The sequence below is a fragment of the Spinacia oleracea genome, chromosome 4 (assembly GCF_020520425.1).
Source record: "Spinacia oleracea cultivar Varoflay chromosome 4, BTI_SOV_V1, whole genome shotgun sequence".
In the NCBI taxonomy this organism is placed as follows: Eukaryota; Viridiplantae; Streptophyta; class Magnoliopsida; order Caryophyllales; family Amaranthaceae; genus Spinacia; species Spinacia oleracea.
In genome coordinates, this window is record NC_079490.1 from 175,601,625 (window position 1) to 175,603,326 (window position 1,702).

General features: G+C 46.2%; 1 protein-coding gene across 1 annotated transcript; it reads left to right on the plus strand.

Moving 5' to 3' along the window:
- The first annotated feature begins 658 nt into the window (after positions 1-658).
- LOC130472425 (uncharacterized) lies at positions 659-1,415 on the plus strand. Its single transcript, XM_056843335.1, has 3 exons — positions 659-788; positions 861-968; positions 1,056-1,415. The coding sequence occupies exons 2-3, from the start codon at positions 885-887 to the stop codon at positions 1,362-1,364; spliced, it is 393 nt and encodes a 130-aa protein (XP_056699313.1). The 5' UTR covers positions 659-788; positions 861-884; the 3' UTR covers positions 1,365-1,415.
- The last annotated feature ends 287 nt before the right edge of the window (positions 1,416-1,702 follow it).

Below are 1,702 nucleotides of genomic sequence, written 5' to 3' on the forward strand. Positions count from 1 at the left end.
TAATATTTCCGATTCTGGTAATATTTCCATTTCCAATAATATTTTCCGATACGTACCATGTTTCCGTTTCCGGCAACATCTACGACTTGGATAATATTCATATTTCCGATACGATCCATATTTCCGTTTCCGGCAATATCATCGTTTCCGGAGTATTCATTTCTTGCCTGTGACGATCTTAGCTCCCACTGAAACCAAGATCCGTCGGTTCCGAATATTCATAGATGGAGTATTTAATGCCATTAAATACTTGATCCGTTTACGTACTATTTGTGTGACCCTACGGGTTCAGTCAAGAGTAAGCTGTGGATTAATATCATTAATTCCACTTGAACTGAAGCGGCCTCTAGCTAGGCATTCAGCTCACTTGATCTCACTGAATTATTAACTTGTTAATTAATACTGAACCGCATTTATTAGACTTAACATAGAATGCATACTTGGACCAAGGGCATTATTTCCTTCACACTCGAGGACTGGTGTGCCGGCGACGGAGTTGGTGATAGAGGGAGCTAGCTATTACCAGTTTATCCGGGATTCTCTTCGTCTCCCGGAGCCTGGCGCTGTAAGTTGCCTCCTCTCTTTGTATTGATTTTAGTGTTTTCATGTTCGTGCCCATGTGTTTATGCCTACTGTGTTTTGTGCAGGAGGGTCCTGACCCTTTGTTGGGGGGATGGGTGCTTCCCGATGCTCGGATCTCGTATACCGGAGAGAGTGGATCCGAGATTGTGGAGAATTTCCCGAAAGACCGGGTTTTCCATGCTCCGCTCCCTGAGGGAGTAGAGGCGGTATGCACCTTTCATTTGTGTACTCTTCTTTATATTTTTTTCTTTCTTCTTTTACTGACATTCTTGTTTTAGGTTCCGGCCCGTACGGCCAATGCGATGGTGGGGGTGATCAACCGGTTGAAGTCCGCTTTGGTTCGAGCTCGGTCTGCACTTTCTTGCAGGAGCCCCCACTCTACTCGGGTAATGTGCCCTCTCTTTTTTCTTTTGATCTGTACCTTTGGTTTGGCTTTCGGTTATTCACTCTCTTTTTTTTGTCCCTTTTTGCAGACGGCTACTGGGCGTGCTGGAGCCGACGACGCGGGTCCCTCGGGCGGGGGACACGGTCGTCGCGAGAGAGAGAGAGCACAGTACTCGCCCCTACGGCATCGCCATTCTGACGCGGGGGTGAGTTCTTCCGGGGAGAGGTCCGAGCCGGAGCGTAGGCGGCGTTCCGTGTCGGTGGCCCGAGAGCCTAGCCCCGAGTTGCAGTCGCAACCTCATTTTTGGGGTGACTCTGGCTGGGGTCCCTCATACCACGGGGAGTGGAGTGGATGGACCGGCGAGGCTTGGAGACATGGAGCCGATGACGAGTCTTAGGCTTACCTCCTGTTTTATACATATTCATTCTTGTGTTCCGCATGTATATATATTTTTGACGATTTTTGGTGCAAGAATGTTTTGAGCCTTCCGTGGGCGTTGTTTTAACATATTATAGCAATATTAGCTTCCTAAACCAACGACGAATTTCGAAAAGGAAAAAGACTTTCGTAAAAATAATGAGTTCATATAAAAGTGCACATATATTTTTAGACTAACCGACTACTTGGGGTATTACATATACATGTTCACTATTTTTCGTTTTTTTTTTTTGCCGACTCGTGTCATACTCCTTTGTTGGGCTTGTTCCTGGAAACTCTTGTGGCTTTTTCATTTTA

Bases quoted from the DNA above. Each gene is read 5' to 3' on its own strand.
- LOC130472425 (XM_056843335.1), top strand. From the start codon at position 885: ATGGTGGGGGTGATCAACCGGTTGAAGTCCGCTTTGGTTCGAGCTCGG. The intron at 969-1,055 runs GTAATGTGCCCT...CCCTTTTTGCAG, and splicing joins GGAGCCCCCACTCTACTCGG to ACGGCTACTGGGCGTGCTGG.